A 22,787-nucleotide genomic window follows, 5' to 3' on the forward strand; every position below is an offset into this window, starting at 1 on the left:
CCTTCCTTCCTGGCTGTATTAGTGATGGAGCTTGGCTAGCCCATTCTCTTCTCTCCTCGGCACGTATGCGGGAATGATCTTCTCACACAGAAACCTTTTGAAGTCGAGTTTATTTGACATCGCAGGTTGTGTCTTGATGGTCACTGTGTTTACTAAGTGTTCTTAACTAATCCAAGATCTAATCAAAATGAGAAATTCATGGAATGAAGACCATTTGTGCACACTGGAGTTTCCCCCTTTCCCTATCACTTCTTTTCAACACACTTAAATTTCTGGTGTTTGTGTATTGACAAGACATGTGCCATAGCCCCCCGGGGTCCCGAACACCCACACCCCAGGGGTGGCCCATTACACCCTGGTAGCCTGCCCATCACTGTCAGGGTGGGGAGACGATGCCTGAGGCCCTGGTCTCTCTGCTCCGGGAAAGAAGCCTCCCTCATGCTCACTGGTTTCCCACCCTTTAGAACTGGAAGGCCGTCTGTGAGGCAGGGCTGGCTGTGCGCCTCCGCAGCCGCCTCACACACTTCTCCTGTCTTGTTGGCTGCTTGCGGAGTCCTCCTTCTTCTCCAGCGTGTTCTGTCCTCCACACTTCTGGGTGTCTTTGAGAACAGCCCTTTGTTCACTATCAAGAGGAATCTGCAGCCTCTTCATTTGGATGTTGCCTCCTACTCTGCCAAAGCCCTGCTCAGAAAAGGAATGGAGAGCCGGAGAGCCGAGGGGGGTGGGCAGCAGCGGGGACAGTACACAGACTCTGTATGGAGGGGTGAGGCCCCAGGCTGCATTGCTGCAGGCTAAGTGGCCTTGGAGCTGTGCGAGCCTGTGACCCGGCTAATACAGAGTTTCGGTAAGACTAGAAGATTCTGGGTCCTTTTCAGTGATAAATGTCTTTGGGTAGTAAAATATTAGAAGTGGTTTTTTGTTTGTTTGTTTTTTCTTTTTTTCTTTTTTGGTTTTTCGGGACAATGTTTCTCTGTGCATCTTTCGAGCCTGTCCTGGATCTCGCCCTGTAGACCAGGCTGGCCTCAAACTCACAGAGATCCTCCTGCCTCTGCCTCCCAAGTGCTGGGATTAAAGGCCTGCACCGCCACCACCCGCCTGTTTGTTTTTTGCTTCTCTGTATTTTGCAAATAATCTACACAAGGATTACTGCGGGGGTGTTTGTGTCGTGTGTGTTCACACGCACAGAGTTGGTAAGTCTACAAAGAAACGCAAACATTTTTTAAAAGAAGAAATGAAACAATTTTTTAAAGTCAAACAAAGGTAAGGGGTGGGGTGGGGGGGCGCAGCTGGAAATCCTCAATCCAACTACAGTAGTTCTGCTGCGACAGCATGAGGTCACCGCCAGGTGGAACTCTTTGTACGCTCTTCTGGCGCCATCTGCTGATTATTACAGGGAGGACAGCTTAATTTGGTTTGCAAAGGAGCCCAGAACTGCAGACGCAGTGAACAGCAGTGGGATCGCACTGAAGACTGCATTATGTTTACAGGCAACCTTACCTGTCCTTACCTACAGAACTCACTTTCAATTTTGCTTTTCTGTAGTGATCACTCCGGAAAGTTCCAGTGTTTAAGACCTGGGGACTGTCACCCCTACCTGTGAGCTTCCCACCATGGGGTGGAGGCATGATTTAACCCCTCCTCCTCACTGCACTTGAGGCCTCTCAGGTAGTAAGGGCCCTCAGGGAATAGACAGCTCTACCTCCCCAGTTCTCTCAGGTCTGGAATCTATTGGCCTTGGGGCTAACCTTGACCTTCAAGTGTCCCTAGGGACCCCAAACAGCCCAAAGTCCTGCAAAGTCCTCAAGTCTGTCTCTCTGCTCACTCAGTCCTGCTTTTCCATCTAACCAGGAGAAGCCCAGCAACTCTTCCACCTTGATGGACTCCAGCTACAGGGCATAAGAATGCAGGCAAATGCCAGTCCTTCTTAACTGCTTCTTCCCCTAGAGGCTGCCTGAAAGAGGCCCCTGGCCACTGGAGGTTTGTCTTAAGGGGCAGGACAACAGATGTGTCCAGCAAGGCTTCCTTAAGTCGCCTTGAATGCGGGCAATGGAAGACGCCCAAGCTGTAGTTCTGAGTATTGTTCTCAGGTCCTTCTTAACTTCAAGATCTTCACGTGGTTTCATCAGTGAAGAGTAATGAGAAGCTCCAATCTTCCAGGATGGAGGAGTGACCCGGGAGTCCTTGATTGGTCCTGCCGCGGAGGGAAGGGCTGCCCTGTTTGGAGGGCGGTAGCGAGGCCCCCTCCCCCCAGCAGCGCCTATATAGCTGAGTGGTGGCCTGGAGAAAGTGTTCCGGAGCAGTGCGGGCTCCAGGCTCCAGAGGTCACAGTAGCAGAGCACTGAGGTATGTGGCAGGGGTTTCCCAGACCCAGTGGTGGCTTGTGACTTCCCTTCCTGCCTCGGGATCCCAGGCAGGGAAGCTATGAGCACCTCATGTCTAGCTGCCCCTGCATTCCTATGTTCTGATGCTCCTGGGAAACGCTACTTCAGGGCTAACTGGCGGGAAATTTGCTTCTGCTTTTAAGCCCTTATCTGTGAAAGCTAAGTCCCTTCTCAAGAAATCTGTGCTTTCATTTTTTAAAAATGTTTGACTCACTCTTAGAATTCTTCCATGATATTACTCTTATTTAAGATTTCTCCTACCACGATATGGTCTGATAACATGGGGGTACAGTCCCTATTGGAAGATCAATAAATATTTACTTCATACTTGGTCCTCTTTGGGGAAAAGATGGTTTGAGTTCATTGTGATTGGGGTGGGAGGTGCTAGAGGCTGGGTACTTTACCCAACCAAGGGCTGAGACTGGCAGTGCCCACGGGGATGGGGCAGTGAAGCCCCTCTGCATCCTCCAGAAGTGACAGGGTATGCTCGTAGGCTGGGATGAGCTTGGGTCTTCTTTTGGTTTTGTTTGTAAAATAAGCATCAGTGTTACCCCAGAGTTACTCACCCTAACAGGAGCATCGGGCCTGTCTAGGGATGTTGCAGAGAGCGGGGGAGGCATGCTTGCTGTGGCACTCCAGGGACCCACAGTAAAATCTCCATCTAGGTGATAGTCCCGCCCCATTGTGCTGTAGGAATCTATGTCCCTGGTCAAGGTAGACAAAGGGCTTGATGCTGGAATACTCTGGTGCTGGCATTCAGGGTGGATTTCCACAGTAACTAACTTCAGGAGCAAGATGTCACAGCTGACACAGCTGGAGATGACAGGGATGAGGGAAAGTCCCTGAGATCAGCAGCTCTTTGGACCCTGGGATAATCTTGGCAGTCTCCCAAGTCTTGCTAACATCCCTTTCCTCTAAAGCAGTGGTTCTCAACTTGCTTAATGTTGGGACCCTTTAATACAGTTCCTCGTGTTGTGGTGACCCCCAACCATACAATTATTTTGTTGCTACTTCACAACTGTAATTTTGCTACTGTTATGAAATGTAGTGTAAATAGGTGATGCACAGTTTATCTGATGTGTGACCCCAAGGGGGTCTGGACCCACAGATTGAGAACCACTGCTCTAATGTCTCTTGAAACCCCTCAAATAGCCCTGATTTCTGTTTGGTTTAGGAGCCATCATGCCCCCAGCAACACAAACCATTAGCAGCACCTGCCCCTGACTTCCTCACGGGCAGTGGGGACAGTTAATGGTGCATGCTCTCAGAATCAACGTTGAATTCAAACTGGCCACCTACTACAGTGCAGCTTTGGGCAAATTACTTGATATCTCTGAATCCCGGCGCAACTTCTTATAAAAATTGGATAAAAGTACTTTCTCCTTGTGAGAATTAGATCTCACAGAAGGGCTTGACGTAGTGTGACTAGAAGCTATTAGGATGAGCAGAGGGCATATTGTCCCCTGGATGAGATTGGGGAAGTCATCAACAGCACATTTTGATGGTGATGTAGGAGGCCGGGACCCCTGGCTGCACGTCCATTCTCCTCTCATTGATCCCTTTAGAATCAGCAGCCATTTCTTAGAGTAGACAGAGGAACATAATGGGACAGTGCCACCTCGGGGCAACGGAAAGTAAGGAAAACTGAAAATACAGCCCTGATCAGGCCCTTTGGTTCCAACTCTTACCTCCCAGGGGTCGTTGCCTTGAAAGGCCTGGGCAACAAAAGGGAAAGCTGCCTGCATTGTGCATCTGTTTTCCTATGCATGGTCAACAGCTTTCTAATCTTCTCATCCGCCCCAAACAGCAAAGATCAGACCAAGTGGAGAAATCCCTGGGCAAAACAGAGAAAGCTACTAGGAAGTTGGCCCTAGGCAGCCTGTGCATGCGACATCATTATGAGCTGAGGCTTCCTTTAAAATCTGTCACCTCTTGGAGGGCAGGAGTCTGAGGCCTGTGGGGAGGGTGACAGCCCAGCCTTTTCCTTGCAGATTCTCACACCATGACGAACCGCCTGGGCACATGGGGGCTGGCCATCTTCTGCATGCTGCTTGCCAGCCACTTCTCCACAATCAAGGCGAGGGGCATAAAGCACAGGTTCAAGTGGAACCGGAAGGCCTTGCCCAGCAGCGGCCAGATCACTGAAGCCCGCGTGGCTGAGAACCGCCCGGGAGCCTTCATCAAGCAAGGGCGAAAGTTGGACATCGACTTCGGAGCAGAGGGCAACAGGTACTACGCGGCCAACTACTGGCAGTTCCCAGATGGGATCTACTATGAAGGCTGCTCTGACGCCAACGTGACCAAAGAGATGCTGGTGACCAACTGCATCAACGCCACCCAGGCGGCCAACCAGGCTGAGTTCTCCCGGGAGAAGCAGGATAGCAAGCTCCACCAGCGAATCCTCTGGCGGCTGATCAAAGAGATCTGCTCCACCAAGCGCTGCGATTTCTGGCTGGAAAGGGGAGCTGCACTGCGGGTCACTGTGGACCAGCCAGCAATGGTCTGCCTGCTGGGTTTCATTTGGTTCTTTGTAAAATAAACAGCAACGAGGCTGGCAGCCACAGAGGTAAGCCAGTGGGCAAAGCTGGGCAGAGGTACCCCAGTTCTCTCTTTCTAGCCCCTAAGTGTCTGATGTGTGACGATTCACGGCACTTCAAAAGTCCCTCCCAAGTACTCCCCTCCCCACCGTGTGTTTAATAAGGTGTTTCACTGTCCCCATGCCCCACCCCTGTGGGACCTGGCTTGCTCCCACTTTTGCAGCTACACTAGGTGATAAACCAGCGAAAGAACACAGAAACTGTGCCGTGCTCTGCACGTGATTCCCCACCTCGTGGACTGAGCCAGGAAACTGAGGTTTACATTGCTGAAGTCATCTTCCAGTACAGACAGGATGCAGCAGAGCTGGGGTTCCCCTGGTCTGTCTCCCCTCAGGTTTTCTGCTCTGTGTAGCCTGAAGCTGCCTGGTGATCACTTCAGGACTCAGGTCCTAGTCCAGGCCTGTGTGTGGAGTGGAAGTCACACCCTGAAATAAGTGGGCAACAGCTCCGCACCTTGACACCTGACAGTGAGACTGAAATATTATAAAGAAGTTAAACTGAAGGAGACACTACACTAGACAAAGGTTCAGAAATCAGATTGTAGGGGAATTTGCCACTCACCCCCAGAGAGCAACTTCAGAGCGGGATGCATTTGTAGGGCTAGATACTGCTTCACAAGGATTGGTGTTTGCTGCTCTGGTCCCTGCCTGCAATGATCTGCAGAGTTAAGAAACCCCTTGTAAATGACACATTTGCATCTTACTTTTTTTTTCTTTCTTTGTTTTGTTTTTCTAGATGGGAATTTATGTAGCCCAAGTTGACCTCAAACTCAGGATCTTCTGGCCTCTGCCTCCTGAATGCTGGAATTACAGACATGCGGCCAAGTCCAGATGCTTGTTTACCTCTGATGTCCCCTGGTCCTGTGTGTGTGTTCTTGGGTATCCTGTGAGCATCTTCAAACATGCTCCCTTTGTACAGAGCTCTCTGCAATATATATGACTATTATTTAAATTTTAAAAAATCTAACCTTTGAAGATCCTTCCACGGGCCCTCCTCCCCTTTTGGGGGGCCCCAGGAGTTGCTGAGGGTGTATTCTCTTTTGAAAGGAGCATCTGTGGGGGCTTAGTGGGAACGTGTGTTGTCAAAGGATTCATCTGCAGCATTTCAGAACATGAGAGCTGATAACAGTACCTCATGTGCTGAGTTCCCACTGCTTCAGTTCTTCTCAAGGACATCTCTGGGAGGCTTCACATGGTAAAGGGCCTTGAGGCGGGCAGCCCAAGGACACACGGCCTTCCACGGGACCTTTCACCACTGGTCAGACAGCGCAGAGAAACCAGCCCGCTGCTGCACTTTGCCGCCAACCCGAGACTCCTCGACTCCCGACGTCTGCTACTCCTAAACCAGAGAGCAAGGAGAAGCCCTGAACACACAGTTTCTTCTTTGCATGCCATTTTAAATAGCAGGCAGTAAAGAAAGATGGTTCTTAGATGGTGATGTTGGTGTTTCAGCTCCTGGCTCAAGGCTTAATTACTAGGGTGGGCGCACAAAGCTGTTGGCTACCAACTTCATTTTGATGTGAAAATGCTCAGACTGGACATAGTCCATGCACCGTGATTACTGTGTTCTCTCATACCACTGCTTGTCACACCCAGCGAACCTATCAGTGGCAGCAAATGAATGTTCTTGTGGGATTTGACTGCGAATTTTGCCTGTTAATTTTTTAGCTGAGATATCCTTGCTCTTACAGATCAAAATGAGGAGGACATTCGAGTCTGGCTTTGACTTGGCCAAGAGTTTACTGGCTGACCATTAAGAACAGGGTCCCTAATGGCACTTCTAGATTATTCTAGTAGTGACTTGATAACATGAACAATTTCACCAGCCATTGTTTTCTTATCCCTTCTGAGCGTTACCAAGTTAGTGTGTGTGTGTGTGTGTGTGTGTGTGTGTGTGTGTGTGTGTGTGTGTGGTGTTGGTGCTCAGGCAAGCTGGGGCAGAGTGAAAAGCGGCCGCACTTTCACATCCAATTACGTTAATGCCTTTCCACTTCCCCTGACTCCCCTCTCCTTCACTCACTTGCAAATGCAAACGTAGAAAGTTGCAATTCTAATACAGGGCGCTGGATACCCTAAAGCTTTACTTAACTTCATTTAGTGCTTTCTATCCATTTTTTAAATGACTTTTGTTTTCTTGTTTCTCCAGCCCCATCTCCCTCCTTCTACCCTGGTTTGAGACCTGTACCCCTTTGCTGTATTTAAATATAAAGACAAGGGTTTTTATTTTGCTCCATTACAGCCTTTAAAACACTGTAATCAAGTGTATAATATTTGTTTCTCTGAAGTTTGCCTTCCTGACTTAATAGAATGCCATTAAACTCCCTGGATCACTACCTAACTAGTAAACATGTCCTTCAGGATGACTGCGAAATATTCCACAGCACAGATGTGCTGGGACTGACATAATAATTTCCTTGTTGATAGAACTCCAGATTGTTCTTATCTGGTAAACAATAAACACCCTTATAGAGACAGCTGCAGTGCCTGGTGGTTTTATTTCTCTAGAAAAGATTCTCTCCCACAAAACCCCTGCAACAAAGCAGGTCTATAACTCAAACTTTACTTGCATCCCCTGTTGTGTGAGGACACAGCTGGTGATGCCCTCTGTCTCAGCCTGAGAGTGATCCCTTTGCAGTGTGTGAAGCTGATGCTCTTTCCAACACTGCTTCTGTATCTGCTGTGCTCGGCAGAGGACACACGAAAGCTTCCTGAGGACCTGGAGGACCATTCAGACAGCACAAAACCACTGTCTACTCCAGACCTGGTCCTTGGCTCAAAACATGAGGAAGAGAAACCTCAAAATTAGGCAGTGAGACTGTGGGCCTTCCACTCAAAGAGCAGTGTCTGTGGGCAAGAGGGGACTCCTGGGGTTCAGTTTGACCCTGCCCTTTGGACAGACTCAGTAAAGTTGTCCATGCCAGTCCTGCATCCCAGTGAGGATGCTCCAGATTGTAAGGCTCAATAGAACAGGATGGAGCTCTGTCACAGTAGCCACCCTCCCCTCTCAGCTTAGGCAAAAGACCAGTCAGCATCTCTCTCAAGCCCCTGTACCTGACACAGCCCAGGAGGCAGCTGCCAGCCTGCAGAATCTCCTCCTCTGGGCTTCATGAGATGTGCCACTAGCAGTGGTCATGATCCTCCCTACCCCAAACTCCCAGTAACTGGCTTAGGTGGTGGCACATTGTATCGGGAACTTGCTTCACTTGCAGTATGGACACACTCACACCTCTGCCCAGCACTTTTCCTCCATTACTGTGTAAAGCTAGACAAGGGTGCCCTAAGGTGCCTGGGTATTCCCATACAGCACATTCTGGAGTCTACCAGGGTCTGTTCTGAAACACTAGCAGAGGGCCTCATATGATGCCCAAAGGCAGACAGCCTTGTAACAGAACACACTTGCCAGAATGATCAAGATCTCCACTGATGTGCCGTTGTGACCAGTCCCCACCAGAAGCTTAGACACAGGCCTTTTGGACAGTGAACCTGTTGACAAGCCTAGCCGGGCCAGCAGCCACATGCTTGTCCTTCCTGCCCCAAGGCTATGAGTCAGACAAGCACAGGGCAGAGATCCACTTCAACTGGGCACCCACATTTCTTGTAGAAGGCAAAGGATCAGACCAGCCTACCACTGGGAATTCGGGACCTTGTCAATGGGAGTAAATCAGGACTTCCTGGAACAGTGGGAGTAAGCTCCTGTGCTTCGAGACTTCTCTAAGCCCATCCTAAACTGTCCAAAGAAGGTCCCAAGGAAACACACTCAGCTGGTCCCTTAGCAAGTAGGAATCATTACTTAGGCTTGGAGACTCAGTGGAAGTGTCGCCTCTGAGCAGAAACAGGCACCAAGAATGCTCAAGATCCCACCCTGTGGACCCCAAAGCCCCAAAGCTGTCACACAGCAAGCATTGAGCCCAGAGATGGCTGGAAGAATTGGTTTCTCCGATACTGTGTTAGAAGTTTCAGATCAGGATAAGCCACACGAGCTGACCACCCCTCACCCGTAAAGACCTTCCTAGTTGGCATCTTCCAGTACTCAATCATCACCACCTCCCCAAGAAACCTTCCCTGTGCACGGGTCTCCGCTGGACCGACCACCAGGGGATTCCCAGATTCTATTTTGGTGCTAACCCTTTTGTGGAAGTGTTGCCTTCTTAAACAATGTAGATTGTTTTAACTCCAGATGACTCGACCAGAAAGCTGTGGAAGGAAATTATCAGGAGACAGACAGGAACTAGAGGAAGCCGGAAACAAGCAGGTCAGGGCCAGAGGTATTAATTACCACAGCTGGCCTCCCTGGAGGGAGGGAGAAAGACCGTGTCGGGGAATGGTGAAGGGCAGTGGAGAACGCACCCATGGCTGTCCAAGGAAGAAGTCCCCCCCACTCATGTTCATTAGAAATGAAGTGAGTACTGGGATTTACCAGAGGAAGGTGTTAGCCCCAGCCACGCACATACAACCCCTGCGGGCCAGTTCAGCACCTCGGAGAAGGGTTTCAAGTCCAAAGCAGAGAACAGATGGGGAAGGGCTGCATCAGTGTGTGGTTCTGGAATTTCCAAGCCTATGTTTAAGCTTCCTACATTTTCAGCTGGCTCTTTTTTTTTTTTCTCTCTGTGCTACCTCACACTCAAAAACCAAAAGGAATGGGGTGTAACTTAATGGTAGAGCATTTGCCCAGCATCCATGAGGCCCTGGATTCAACCCAAAGAACAAAAGAGAGAGAGAGAGAGAGAGAGAGAGAGAGAGAGAGAGAGAGAGAGAGAGAGAGAGAGAGAGAGAGAGAGAAAGGGAAAAAATGAGGGGGGAAAAAGGAAGCTTGAATAAGCCAAAATATGTCTTTGGAGTCTGAAGAGATGTCACAGCAGTTAAGAGCACTGGCTGTTCTCCAGAGGATCTGGGTTCCATTCCCAGCACCCACATGGCAGCTCCCAACTGTCTGACTCCAGCTCCACAGATCTAGTGCTGACTTCTGGCCTCCACAGGTACCACCAGACACACACATTGTTCCCAAACATACACACAGGCAAAACACCCATACATATAAAATAAAACTAAGTCAAAGTTAAACAACAACAACAACAACCATGGTCTCCCCCTCTGCTTTCCTTTGAACAAAAGGCAAAGGGTTAGTGGATTTTCCTTAGCCTTTGGCCCACTTAGAATGACCAAGGCGTGGAGGCCTCTCCCATCCCCCACTTCTGTGTTAGTGATGTTTTCTGAGTTTCTTTGGTCCCTGGTTGAATTTGGTGTTGTCTGTAGTTTCTTTCCTCTTAGCTGAGAAAGACTGGCCTGTGCAGACAAATGCTCCCAGAAATCCAGCTGTTGGGCCCCCAGCAGGGCAGGCTTTAACTGCCATCATTTTTCTGGAGGGCCCCCATGTCCAAATTTCAAGGCCATGGGCCCTCTGCCTTGGCAGATGGATTTTACTTAGATCAGATGGATTTTCCTCTGGGCACCCAGCACAACTCCTCACTTAGGATCAGTGTTTCAGACAATGCCCACTTTTGCCTCACCCTGGGGTTCCACAAGCTCACCTCGTCTTCATCCCATTTTCATATCCATAAATTCTGCCCACATCTGGAGCTCCTGTGATGTACTAGACCACAGTAGCAGAGGACAGAGACACCATCCCTACATATGTACCCGTGGATAACCAGAGGTGTGTTAGTATACTGGTGAAGATATACTATTTGTCACTTTCTACAGTGTAAATGGTGACGTGGCCAATTTCGAGGCACCAGCGTGACATACTAAATGTAGAGTGTGAGGGAACTAATATGTGTAAAGCTCGAGAGCCAGTCTGACCAGCTCCCACACAATTTTCAATGTAAGTTTAATGTATAACCTTTACACATACTAGTTAATCTCCATAAACAGTTTCTATAGCCTTCCCAAGTCAGAGCTCACAGCAGCTCAGCTGGATGGATGAAAGGCTGCCCCCTCAGCCAGCTAGAGACCCAGGACTAGGTGGGCCTAGGAAGAGCTGAGCAGAGAAGAGATGTGGCACAGGCCACTGTTGGAGTTGAGGACAATTTAGCAGTGACTGTGGACTTTCTCTTACATGCCCAACGGCCAACCGGGCTGTTGTGATGTCACTGTGAGTGACTCTCTACCACCAGCTTCCTGTCTTCACGGCCTGATGGAGACCTGAGAAAGTTCTAGCTAAGCCCAAATGTCCTCCGGTGTAGCTCAGTGTCGGAGGGGAGGGGAGAGGCATGGAGGGCAGGACCCAAGATTTTCCAGGAAGCCTTGAAGGCTTCAGCAGCTGCTCTGTGGACACCTTACTCGGCGGTGAGGATGTTGGTGAGGGAGAAGCATGGCAGGCCTTAGGAAAGCGGAGGCTGTGGCCAGGCTTGTATTTCTGGAGATGACTCCAGGCATTGTAGGCATTGGCTGCAGCACATGGCAGAGACAAGGCAGCTGCGTGTGGGACACATTGAGTTTGGGGGGTTCCACTGGGATCATGCTTCGGTCTAGCTCCTTCCTTGTCTATTTCTCCTGCTAAGTGGGTGCTGGAGCCCAGGGTTCCTCCAGCTCCAGGACCCTGCTCAGGCCTCGTGCCCCAGCCAGGCGGCCTCAACGGGCTTTTGCATCTCAGGATCTCCCAGTCCCACTGCACAGGGATTTTCGGAATGCCTGTCCAGGGAGTGTCTATTCGAGACCTAGCAGGGATGGCCTGTGTTTTCCATCATCTTTGCTGAAAGGGGCTGCTACAGGGAAATCCCCAAAGATCTTAAGCCCATGTCCCACAGGGAGGGAGAAGCAGCAGAGGTTTAAAGGGTCTGACGTGTGTGTGATCATGGGAGCTCAAGATGGGGGCGTTTAGCCGGCCCTCGAGTCATCAGAGATAAGACTTGGGCACAGTCTAACAAGAGGAAAGAATGGGGCCACAAGGGCAGGTTCTCCTACAGAAGAGGACACGCCCAGGGGCCTGAAGGGCCAGAAAGGAACAACACGTTCTCTACACCCTGCACTGCTCGTGTGAGTCCAGCGTAGACGAACTGGAGAACGCTGAGAAATGGACCAGACAGCAGACAACAGAACACAGCGAGCCTCCCTTAGAGACCAGATGAACCCAGCCAAGCTGCCCACCACCGGCCCCACCCAACTCTTGGGAATAGGGCTGACTGGGCTTTTTCTATGAGCTGGCCTGGCCCCGGACACACAGCGAGGGTTCCACTGCACAGCATCTTCAGCAGGCCAATAGCTGATGAGACTGGAACAGTGACCCGGAATCTTTAGTTCCAGGTGTGATAAGGGCCTTTAACAAGTACAGGGGCTTTGGGTAATAAATAAAAGGCTTTCACCGTCTGGAGGTCAGGGAAGACCTTCCTACAGAATGATGTCTGGGGGGTGAGACTGAGACTGAATTAGAATGAAACACATTAAAAACTCACTCCCAACCACCTTGAGAACCTCCTTGGTAATTTCTAATAGTTAAAGCATGTGGTCTGAGCAATCCCAGTCCTAAGCATGTATCTAAGAGAACTGTTCACAGCAGCCTTCTGCAGCAGCTGAAACCTGAATAAAACACAAATGTCCGATAGTAGGGAGTGGATTATCATCGTAGAGTGACTCCAGCAGAGCTACTTAGCGACAGAAAAGAATGAAACTCTTCCAACTGATGAGAACCATGTGCACAAATCTCAGAGTTTATCACTGAGCAGAGACAACACTCAGAAAATACACATCGCATGACTCTGGTTTTCACGGGGTTCGAGAACAGACAAAACCATCTCATGGCAACACAGGGCAGAATGGAGCAGAATGGCTATTTAAAAAGATGAACGACATCCCTGAGGATGAGATTTCTGTGTTTTCATCTGCATAGTGGTTCTGCAGATGCACACACGCTGAAATTTTTTCCACCTTCCTGCTCTTGCGCGGTGGTCTTTGATCAAATTACGTAACCTCTTTGTTTTATGGTGCTGGGGAGGAACCTAAGCCCTTGCACACACTGGGCAAGTCCTCCATCCCCGAGCTACGAGGGCAGCCAACTCTGAACTTCAGCTTCTTCGTCCACACAGCGAGTGTGGCACCACCCTCTCGGGAAGCCCTCAAGACAGGCAAGCAAGAGGTTGCCTCAGAACTGAGGGTTCTGCCACTGTGTCCAGATAAGAGTGTAGAGTCTTAAGTAAGAAGGTAAACAAGCTTATTCTGGTCTAAACAGGTCTCCCTTTTTCTTCCCTCCGCTTGCTGCCCTTTGCTGGGGTCCCCCACAGTAGGTCCCCTGCCACGCCATTCCTGGAAGGAATGCAGTGGGCCAGTACCCCAGGGAAGCTCAGGGAAAGCTTTTGGTGCCGGAAGTGCTTGCAAGTTCACAGCCTGCACAGCTGGAGGCCTCTGGGGGCTGTGAAGGACACCTGCCTCAGGGTCATTCACCCACCAACATCTCTCCTCTTTCAAACGCTGATTGAGGACAGTTCCCAGGAGGCCTTACTTCCACAGCGCATTGTGAGCCTGGGCTCAGAGAACTTCAGACCTCACAGGTCTCATCACCTAATAATGAGAGCTGGAGTCATAGGAGCAAATAAATGGCAAAGACTTTAATCTCTGAGGAAATGATCCACCTGACCCTTGACCTTTCTGGCAGCCCTATCAGTTCTTACCATGTTTCTATTTCAGGGGTTTTGACAAAGGACAGGTGATTCCACAATGCCAAGTCTGGTGAGTAGGTTAACCAACCTCTGAAGTTCCAGAATACCAGTTGTTGTGGGAATTGGCTCCGTTCAGCCAATGGCTTTGAAAGGACCAAGCAGATGCCATAACAGGCTGCTCAGTCTTCTCTCAGAGATCAGGCCTCAATTTCAGTTTCCTGAGGCTTGAGCAAGCAGTTTCTGGGAGGGTCATGAACAAAAGACATAGTCCTTGCAGTAGCTCCCTTTCTGCACGTACTCTGACTGCTCAAGGTTCAGCCAGTTGTTTACTGTCTGGGACCCCTCACCAACTTAGAGCTACATGCATCGGTCAAAGTGAACGTGTGAGGCCATCCAGCCTCCATGGCAGGTCAAGGACAAAGCCTGCCCCCAAAAATGGTAACTGTAACCCCCAAACAGTAAATTCAAAAGTACACATCCTCACCCAATCATATGACACAAAGACTTGTACCACCCTGCTTGCAGTTTTTCCCTTTGAAAACCCCTCACCCTGAGAGCTCGGGGCCGTCCTCCTCTACCTGCTGTGTGTGAGTGTTGGACACGGACCAAGCCCGGGCTTGCTGGCTATCAATAAACCCCTGTGTGTTTTGCATCAGATATCGGCTCTGTGATGGTCTTGCTTGGGGGGTCTTGAGATGAGGGCACAACAGCTTCAGGCTAACAAATCCTAGGGCATGGTCTTGTCTGCTATGTGCCGCCTTAATAGCTGAGGGAGAGGGGTCAGGTGCTCTCTCTTGAGTGATGAAGAGCCCCATTGTGGTTGGTCCCCTGGCTACATTAGTTACTCTTTTGGTTGCTGCAACAAAAATGCCTGACAAACAGAATAAGAAAGGAAAGGCTCATTTGGGCTCACAGTTAGCAGGCACAGACCATCATAGAAAGGATGGCGTGGGCAGCAGGAGCCTGAGTCAGGGCCACATTGCATCTTTAGTTGGGAAGCGTAGAGATGAATGTGGTGCTCTATTCCTGCGACAGTTTAAACGACAATGGCCCCCATAGGTTCATACGTTTGAACACTTGGTTCCCAGTCAGTAGAACTGTTTGGGAAGGATTAGAAGGCGTGGCCTTGTTAGAGGAGGTGTGTCACACCGTTCTCTCTCTGCCTCCTATTTGCAGATCAAGATGTGAGCTCTCAGCTGTGCTTGCCACCATGCCTTTGCTCTGCCATCATGGACTTTAACCCCCTGAAACTGTAAGTCCAAATTAAACACCTTCTTTATAAGCTGCTGTGCTCATAGTGTCTTATCACAGCAATAGAAAAGTAATGAAGACAGCTCACTTCCTCCTTTTATTTAGTCCAAGACTCCAACACACTGACTGGGGCTACCCACACAGTTAAGGTGGGTCCTCTCACCTTGACTAACCTAATCTAGATCATTCCTCGCAGGTATGCCCAAAGGCTTGCCTCCTAGATGGGTCTACATCCTGTCACATTCATAATCAATATTAACAATCACACCAGGTGATCAACACGTTTTAGGCATTCATTTTTTAACTGAAAATATGCACCATGGCTCAGCCCAAAGACCTTATACAGCATTTGCTGAAAACATCTGACACAGGACTTAATCTAGGGTAATTGCTTTTTTTTTTTTAAGATGTTATTCTTAACAGGCATCATACATGTGATTCGAGTAGATCCAACTTCTAATTATAGAAAGATCTGCTTCTTGGCTCACCCTGAGACTGTGCATGCGGAAGAAGAGACAGCTGCACCCCAGGCTCCCCCTTTCCCAAGCCACAGCTCAGGTCTATGAGATGCACCTTGAGACAAGAAACGGGACATACCAGGGTGTGAGGCTTGCTGGTGGGCATAGGCCGGCCAGGAAGCCCCTCCCTGTGCAGTCAATCCCTGAACCAGCACAGGTCCTCTGCCATGGAGACATGTGCCCGTTCTACCAGCTTCCTGCACAAGTCTACGCGTGTGGACTGGCCAGACCCCACACCTAGAATTCTCCCCCACTGCTCCCCACCTGCTTCCCCATAGCCAAGCTCATCTCTGAAGTCACAGTGTCCTTACATTTACCAGCAGGTTATGCTGCCCTGTCCTAGCCGTTGGCTTTGTTGCCTCTCTCCAGCAGACGGTGGGTCCTTGAGTACAAGGACAAGAATCCTGCCTCCTTTTATGTCACACTGCACCTGACACAGAGCGAAGCACATCAGGCCTGTGGATGGATGGATGGATGGATGGATGGATGGATGGATGGATGGATGGGTGGATGGATGAATGGATGGATGGATGGATGGATGAGTCAGCGAGCGGATGTGCCGTGGAAGCCACATTTCTTCCTTCCTGTCACTCCCACCACCGCCTAGGAGACTCTGGTATGTATGTCGTTGCCATAGCAACATTTTTATAAGTAGCTCAATGTTGTCTGGTATAAATTTCTTTCCCTTCTTACTCACAGAAAAGTCCGATTACTCCAGAGCTTAACTTCACCCTAAAAAGTACACAATTGTTGAAAAGAAATATGAATATTTATGAGAACATCCTTTCATCAGAGACAACTCAAGCTATAAACACGTAAGAGTCTGCAAGGAAAACAGAATAAACTGATCTCACATCTATTCAGAATCCTTTTAGGATTCTGCACAGCCCATGACTCCTTCAATAAGTGTAGGATATAGCCTAAAGCCTGCCTGGTTCTCCAGGCTCACCAAAACCCAGTATGTGTGTGCCTAACGACACACTGCCCAGGTCCTCCAAGCCCTTTCCCTACCCTATACTTTATTATTTTTAGAGATTTGTTTATCATTTTCATATGGGTTGGTGTTTTGCCTGCAGGTATGTCTGTGTGAAGGTGTCAGGTCCCCTGGAACTGGAGTTACAGACTGTTGTGAGCTGTCATGTGGGTGCTGGGAATTGAACCCAGATCCTCTGGAAGAGCAGCCAGTCCTCTTAACCCCTGAGCAATCTCTCCACACACACACCCCTATACTTTATGCAGTATTAGGTCACAAAGAAACATTTCTGTTCAGGAATGAGTATGAATTTCTTTTCTTCTTGTTGGGACCAGGCAGGGTGGAGATTAGGGGGGTGAGACACAGTCTCACTGTGTAGCCCAGGCTGACCTTAAACCTGTGGCCATCCTACTTCAGCTTCCCAAGTATTGGAACTGCAGATGTATACCACCATGCCTTGCTTGTGTATGAACACTTCCTTCTTGACACATGCAAAAGTTGTTGGTCTTGAGGAGCCAAGGCACATGCTTGCCAAGGGGTCTTTTATACCCACTGGTCACAAATCTAAAACCAGGGAGTGAAGGTAAACCCCCAGCCCACACTTTTTAAAGGAATGAAATGGGTTTACCTGGTGCAGGGCACCTCCTGGGGACATCTGGTCCCTAAGTGGCCACGGTCTTTATTAGACTTCCAGGGATATCTGGAGTTCAGTTTAGACTCTCCACAGACCAACTTGAGGGTTGGCCCCATCCTTGCTCATCCACCAAGGTCTTCTCTATCGTATGCATTAGTACTTCGCTCATGCAGTTGTTCCCACGAAGGTCTAGTATAACAGCCTGACACAAACCAAGTGGAAATGTGTGATTAATTAAGTGGAAGGTGGAAAGGAGGTCATTTTCTCCCTGTCATAGTGGGGATTTACAGAGCAAGAGGAGACACCAATGGTCCGTGTGGTAATTGAGTGGTGATGGAGACATTCTACTAACTGGGCTAGCTTAACACAGCTACAGAAAGTTACATATGGAAACCTGTGTGTATCTATGTGCACGCCATTAGTACATACACACACATGTCCTTGCTCTGTCAGCTAAGAAGACCTAAAAGAATGTCATCCAGTAGTAACCAACACACCTGGCCCCAAGATTCTGGTTTCCAATCCCAAGAACCCTTAGAGAAATGGCAATTTTTATAACAGGCAGAATATACAAGCCACAAGATGCTGCTAATCCCACTAGTTGAAAATAAGACCATTACCACAATTCAAAGCCAAATTTGAAGCAAGCTTTAACTAAATACTATCCAGGTTGATGAACTTTCAGGTCCATCTCTGGATTCCCAGAAAATGGCCATGAGTCATGGCTTGCAGAGGTTTAAAAAGGCAAAAAGCGCCGGGCGGTGGTGGCGCACGCCTTTAATCCCAGCACTCGGGAGGCAGAGCCAGGCGGATCTCTGTGAGTTCGAGGCCAGCCTGGTCTCCAAAGCGAGTTCCAGGAAAGGCGCAAAGCTACACAGAGAAACCCTGTCTCGAAAAAAACCAAAAAAAAAAAAAAAAAAAAAAAAGGCAAAAAGCCGGGTGGTGGTGGCACATGCCTTTAATCCCAGCACTTGGGAGGAAGAGGAAGGCAGGTCTCTGTGAGTTCGAGGCCAGCCTGGGCTACAGAGTCAGTTCCAGGAAAGGTGCAAAGCTACACAGAGAAACCCTGTCTCGAAAAAAAAAAAAAAAAAAAAAAAAAAAAAGAGGCAAAACCATAGGGCCACTGAATTTCCACTCAGGTCCAATCAGGAGCAAGCATATATCCTAATATACTTCTTGCCTGTGTACCTCCCACCTACACCCAATCAGGGGCAAGTATACATCCTGACATATTTCCTGACCACATATCTCCTGCCTACATGTGCTGTGGGATGGCCTTTCTGTACGCCGTGAATATGTGTTGCTCTCATTGGTTGATAAATAAAGCTGATCTGGCCTATAGCCAGGCAGAATATAGCTGGGTGGAAAAGCCAAACTGAATGGAAGGAGAAAGAAGGACAGAGTCAAGAGAGATGCAAGTCAGCCTCCCAAGAAGCAAGATGCCAGCAGACCGGTAATGCCATGGCCATGTGGCAATACATAGATTAATAGAAATGGATTAATTTAAGTTATAAGAGCTAGTCACTAGTTAGCCTGAGCCATCGGCCAAATGTTTATAATTAATATAAGCCTTTGAGTGATTATTTGGAAATGGCTGTAGAGTGGATTGGAACAGAGAAACTCTGTTTACATACATGTGATCAAGCATATCTGGAACAGATAGGTCAACATGGGGGGTAAACAGGAACTTGCTGTGGGATGTTCTGTATGGCAAATGTGTTGCTGATTAGTCAATAAATAAAACACTGATTGGCCATTGGCTAGGCAGGAAGTGTAGGCGGGACAAGGAAGAGAATAAAGCTGGGAAGTGGAAGGCTGAGTCAGAGAGACACTGCCAGCTGCCACGATGAGAAACAGCATGTGAAGATGCTGGTAAGCCACGAGCCATGTGGCAAGGTATAGATTAATGGAAATGCATCAATTTAAGCTATAAGAACAGTTAGCAAGAAGCCTGCCACGGCCATACAGTTTGTAACCAATATAAGTCTCTGTGTTTACTTGGTTGGGTCTGAGCTGCTGTGGGACTGGCGGGTGAGAGAGATTTGTCCTGACTGTGGGCCAGGCAGGAAAACTCTAGCTACAGGAACTTGTTCTTAACAGCAAACAACATTGGCCTTGAACAAGACCAATGACCCTCTGCAATGATAACTTGCAAGTTATATGGATAAAAGGGTTTACTGTGTGACTCACTGTGTCACACTACAGGTTCCATGACAAGATTGGTTTCTTCAGTTTCTTTTTTCTTCTTCTTTTTGTTCTTCTTCATCTTCTTCTTCTTCTTCTTCTTTTTCTTCTTCTTCTTCTTCTTCTCCTTCTTCTTCTTCTTCTTCTTCTTCTTCTTCTTCTTCTTCTTCTTCTTCTTCTCCTTCTTATTTTTCTTAAGTTTTATCTTATTTTATTTTCAGGGGGAAGTTGCAAGGGCAGAAAGCAGATACAAAGCAACAGGGAAATGAAGGGCCTGGAGATGCATGATGTGAAAGACACAAAGAATAAATAAAAAAGAAAGAAAGAAAAAGCTTGGTTCCCAGCCCGTGGTGCCATTGGAGGCAGTGTAATCTTTAAAAGATGGTGCCTTGTAGTAGAATATTATTTTAAAACGTGTTACTCTTGTTTATGTTGCATTTGTTTAACTCCATGAAGCTGTGTTCCTGTGCCTGTCTAAGACACCTGACTGGTCTAATAAAGAGCTGAATGACCAATAGCAAGGCAGGAGAGAGACAGGAGGGGCTGGCAGACAGAGAGAATATATAGAAGGAGAAATCTGGGAAACGGGAGAAAGAAAAAAAGAGATGGGGGAGTGAAAGGAAGTAGGAGCCAGAGAAGGAGGAGGACATCAGGAGCCAGCCACCCAGCTACACAGCAAGCCATGGAGTTAGAGTAAGATTTAAGATTTACAGGGCCTGACGGTGGTGGCGCACGCCTTTAATCCCAGCCCTCGGTAGGCAGAGGCAGGCGGATCTTTGTGAGTTTGAGGCCAGCCTGGTCTACAGAGCGAGGTCCAGGGAAAGTGCAAAGCTACACAGAGAAACCCTGTCTCGAAAAACAAAAAAATAAATAAATAAATAAAATAAGATTTACAGAAGTAAGAGAACAGGAAAAGTCCAGAGGGATAATTTAAGTTAAGGGAAGCTGGCTAGAAACTAAGCCAAGCTAAGGCCAGGCATTCATAAGTAAGAATAAGTCTCCATGTGTGATTTATTTGGGAGCTGGGTATTGGGCCCCCCTAAAAGAGTAAAAAGAAAAAAACAACCAACAACAGTGCCTAGTAGAAGGAAGATAGGTCACTGGGCATGTGTTCTTTAAGGCAATAATGGAATCCTGCTACACCCACCCCAGCCACCATGAGCTTCCTAGGCCCTGTGTCCCCACCTCTGATTCACGCAGGCCCAAGAGCAGTAGGGCTGACCTTCAAGGATTGAGAGACAAAATGAACTCCCTGTCTTATAAATCAATTATTTCAGTGTGTTGTTGTTGTTGTTGTTGTTACACTAACAGAAAGCTAACACACCCATACTCACAGGTCTATGTCAAAGAAACACAGAGGCTATAGAAAAAGTCCCCAGTGACCAATGACCAAAGCCGGAGCCACCTGAGCCACAAGGGAAGCAGTGCTGAGTTAAAGCCCCTCCCACCGTGTGAGAGCCCCTAGTGATAGGAGCAAGGGGAAGGAGAGAGAACTCTCCCAGGCAGAGGGATTTCAAACAAGTTGTGCAAATGCCTCTCCATCCCAGGGGAGGGGCAGCACATACCTCCACTTAGGAAGTGTGGAGCAAGCTGAAGACAGATGACAGGACCTCAGCAACCGGTCAAGGTCAACAGCAGCAGCTGTAAATCCTGCTAAGGTTCTCCAATGTTCTCCTGACGTGGAGAATACTAGCTTTCCCTGTCACTCCTGGTCTCAGCACCAGAAAGCATAGACAGTCAAAGAGACAGTTTCGAAGCTCTTCAAACTCTCAAGCCATCCACAACAAGGGAAGTGTCGAAGCCCAGAGGAGCCTGAGAAGACATAACAGGTAAGAAATACAACCAATGTGGGGGGCCTGGGTGGGTGTTTGGGAACTCTGTACTGTCTCCTTGGTTTTCCTGTAAGTATAAAATCATTCTAAGCAACAACAACAACAACAAAAAAAATCCTTAAAAAACACACACACATTCACACACATACACACACACACACACACACACACACACACACACACAAGCATTGGGGGTGGAGGAGGTGCTGGAGAGATGGCTCAGTGGTTAAAGGCTCTTACTGCTCTTGCAGAAGATCCAAGTTCTGTTCCCAGCATCCATATCAGGCATCCCCCAACTACCTGTAACTCCAGCTCCCAGAGGATCTGATGCCTCCAGCCTCCACTGGCACCTGAACTCATGTGCACATGAGATAAGCATGTATACATGATTTAAAATAGTAAAAATACATCTTAGAAAAACAACCACAGAAGGTACGGAAATGTTTGCAGAAACCGAGAGACGGCAGATTGCTGCCCAGACAGTGCAGAGAGCTTCCATAACTGGGGTGAGTGTGCAGGCTGTGTGTGAGGACCGATGACAGTGTATTCATCCGATGCTTGTGCAATTAAATATAAGTCAACGAGGGTGAACGTTTAAGAAAATTTGAGATAGATGAAGGCATAATTTTTGCCATAGTGCAAAAAAAATAAATAAATAAAAGTTGAGGGGGAGATTTGAACCTGTAATCCTCGAGACTCAAGAGGCTGAGGCAGGAGGAAATAGATGCCAGCCAGCCCCTGCAACTCTGAGAAACCCCGCCTCAAAAACAAACAAGAAGGAAAAAAGCAGTGGTAGGTGGATGTCCAATGGCCAGTGAGCACACAGGAAGGCACTCAGTCTCACTGGAACACAAATCTACAGTGAGTGCCACTACACAGCAAAATGCTGATACCAGCACGATGAGAAAGAGGGCTGAGTCGTCCTCATATATAGGGACCAGGGCTACAAAAGACACATTGAAATGTTCAGAGTCACCTAGCCACAATAGGCACAACATAGAAGCTGCCTGAAGACCCAGGGTAGAGGGATTGCTGCAGTGATGCTGTTTTTCTGTTGGCACAGTGGCTGCACTTTAATCTTCTGCTGCTTCAGACAGTAATTGTGGCTCCGAAGCTGCTGGCCTGCTTCTCTGGCAGCTGCCTGGCTGCTCAGGCCGAGGCCTGGAGGGAATTCTGTCCCCCAGGCACCAGCTCTGTCGCTGCTGCCAAATATAGCTTTTAATTAAATCCCCATGTTCTATCTATCAATAAGACTCGGGAGTCAAAGGCTGGGGTGAGAACCTGCTAGCTCAGAGAGGTTGAGTAGCAGCTAGCTGACCTTCCCTCTTTACCGGTGTCTCCAAGAGAGCATCCTTCAACTTCACCAAAACAAAAGAACCCATGCTGCACTAAGTCCCTCCCTACTACTTCCTGCGTATCTCTGTATCTGTCTACCAGATACCCTATGACTCTCTATGATTACTTTCTGTCAACTAGGTGTTAACTCAGCGTCCCGACATAAGGTTGATTTTATTTAATGAACGCAAATGCAAACTCTGGGTTCACAGTGTGATTGAAGATCCCCCAGCACAGTGATGTTCTAGTTATACCATGGAATACTATACAGCAACCAAAAGAGCTCATTACTGTAGTGCTACACCCAGAATGAATGAATCCTACAGATTTCTTGAGCTGTGTGTGTGTGTGTGTGTGTGTGTGTGTGTGTGTGTGTGTGTGTGTGTGTGAAGGGCTCTAGCAGGCCCGAGCACAGAAAACATGACACCAAAGGTTTTGTCCTTTACTCCTCTCTCTCCCTTGCTAAACCATTAGATTACATTCCTAAAGCTA

The 22,787-nt window shown here is 48.4% G+C and overlaps 1 protein-coding gene across 1 annotated transcript; it reads left to right on the forward strand.

The window, feature by feature from the left end:
* The first annotated feature begins 230 nt into the window (after window positions 1-230).
* On the forward strand, window positions 231-7,371 carry Prnd (prion like protein doppel). Its single transcript, XM_052725998.1, has one exon. The coding sequence runs from the start codon at window positions 4,384-4,386 to the stop codon at window positions 4,918-4,920; it is 537 nt and encodes a 178-aa protein (XP_052581958.1). The 5' UTR covers window positions 231-4,383; the 3' UTR covers window positions 4,921-7,371.
* The last annotated feature ends 15,416 nt before the right edge of the window (window positions 7,372-22,787 follow it).

The sequence above is a fragment of the Peromyscus californicus genome, unplaced genomic scaffold (genome assembly GCF_007827085.1).
Source record: "Peromyscus californicus insignis strain IS unplaced genomic scaffold, ASM782708v3 Scaffold_7__1_contigs__length_154581171, whole genome shotgun sequence".
Classification (NCBI taxonomy): domain Eukaryota; kingdom Metazoa; phylum Chordata; class Mammalia; order Rodentia; family Cricetidae; genus Peromyscus; species Peromyscus californicus.